The 921-nt window shown below is 63.2% G+C and overlaps 1 protein-coding gene across 2 annotated transcripts in view; it reads left to right on the forward strand.

Moving 5' to 3' along the window:
- The first annotated feature begins 655 nt into the window (after positions 1-655).
- Positions 656-921, forward strand: part of Mier3 (MIER family member 3) — a 31,151-nt gene continuing 30,885 nt past the window's right edge. For both annotated transcript variants that reach the window (XM_008840378.3, XM_017799954.2), the window contains exon 1: positions 656-777. In XM_008840378.3, the coding sequence (XP_008838600.1) occupies positions 769-777 (9 nt within the window). In that variant the 5' untranslated portion in view covers positions 656-768. The remainder of the gene's footprint in view (positions 778-921) is intronic.

The raw sequence follows: 921 nt of genomic DNA on the forward strand, positions 1-921 counted from the left end.
TATATAAAACATGTATCATATACAGATATACAAGTATATATTTAGATATTTAAATGCATAATTTATCAATGTCTTCCTTGGGTCGTGAAAGTATGTTCATCATATCTGCCCTGTCGATCTTCTGTTTCTTCCCAATTGTCATTATCAACCAGATCCTGTTTGGCAAATGTCTACTTCCATAGCTCAGTCCACGTGAGTGAACTGTATGCCATTCCTGCAGGTGCCTGGTCGCCATCCTCCTTTCTCTGGTCTCACTCTGCCGTCCACCAGCCATTTACACGTCCCAGCTTTCCATCCGTCTATTGCATCGATCATGTCCTCTTTTCACTTCGGGAAGTCTGTCGAGTTGCCCCTCCAAGTCCCCGCCAGTCCCAGTCTCCGGGCCGTATCCCCCACGCCGTCCAGCACTCGAGTGTCCGGGTGTGGGTCCCCAGCTCCTGGGCCTGGACCTCCGGGCGTGGGTCAGTCCCGCGGCGCCGGTCCCCTGGCTGTGCAGTTCGGCAGGAACTTTCCTCCAGCCGAGGCTGAGCTATGAGGGCGCGCGTTCGGGGGGAGGCGGCCACGGGGGTGCCGGGGGGAGTGGGCGTGGGACGGGCTGGGGGCGTCACGGGCAGCCCTGCCCTATAAGGGGCCGAGCCGCCTCTGCCTCCGGGCGGGTGCCTGGCGGACCGCGGCGGCAGCGGCAGCGGTGGCGGCGGCTGCGATTGGCTCAGGCGCCCCATCCGGGGACTGGGCTCAGCGCTGCTCGTTCGCCCTAAAGGTACCAATATGGCGGAGGTGAGCGGAGAAACCGGGCAGGAGCAGCCGGGCTGGACCGGGCGGCGGCGGTCCCCGCAGCCCCCAGCCTGCCTGGGGGGCCCGGGGCTTCTCCCGTGGCTCCTCGGGGAGCGGCGCGGCTGCGGCGGGGTCGCGGGGCGGCGG

Source organism: Nannospalax galili, unplaced genomic scaffold, assembly GCF_000622305.1.
Source record: "Nannospalax galili isolate Female #2095 unplaced genomic scaffold, S.galili_v1.0 scaffold339, whole genome shotgun sequence".
NCBI lineage: Eukaryota > Metazoa > Chordata > Mammalia > Rodentia > Spalacidae > Nannospalax > Nannospalax galili.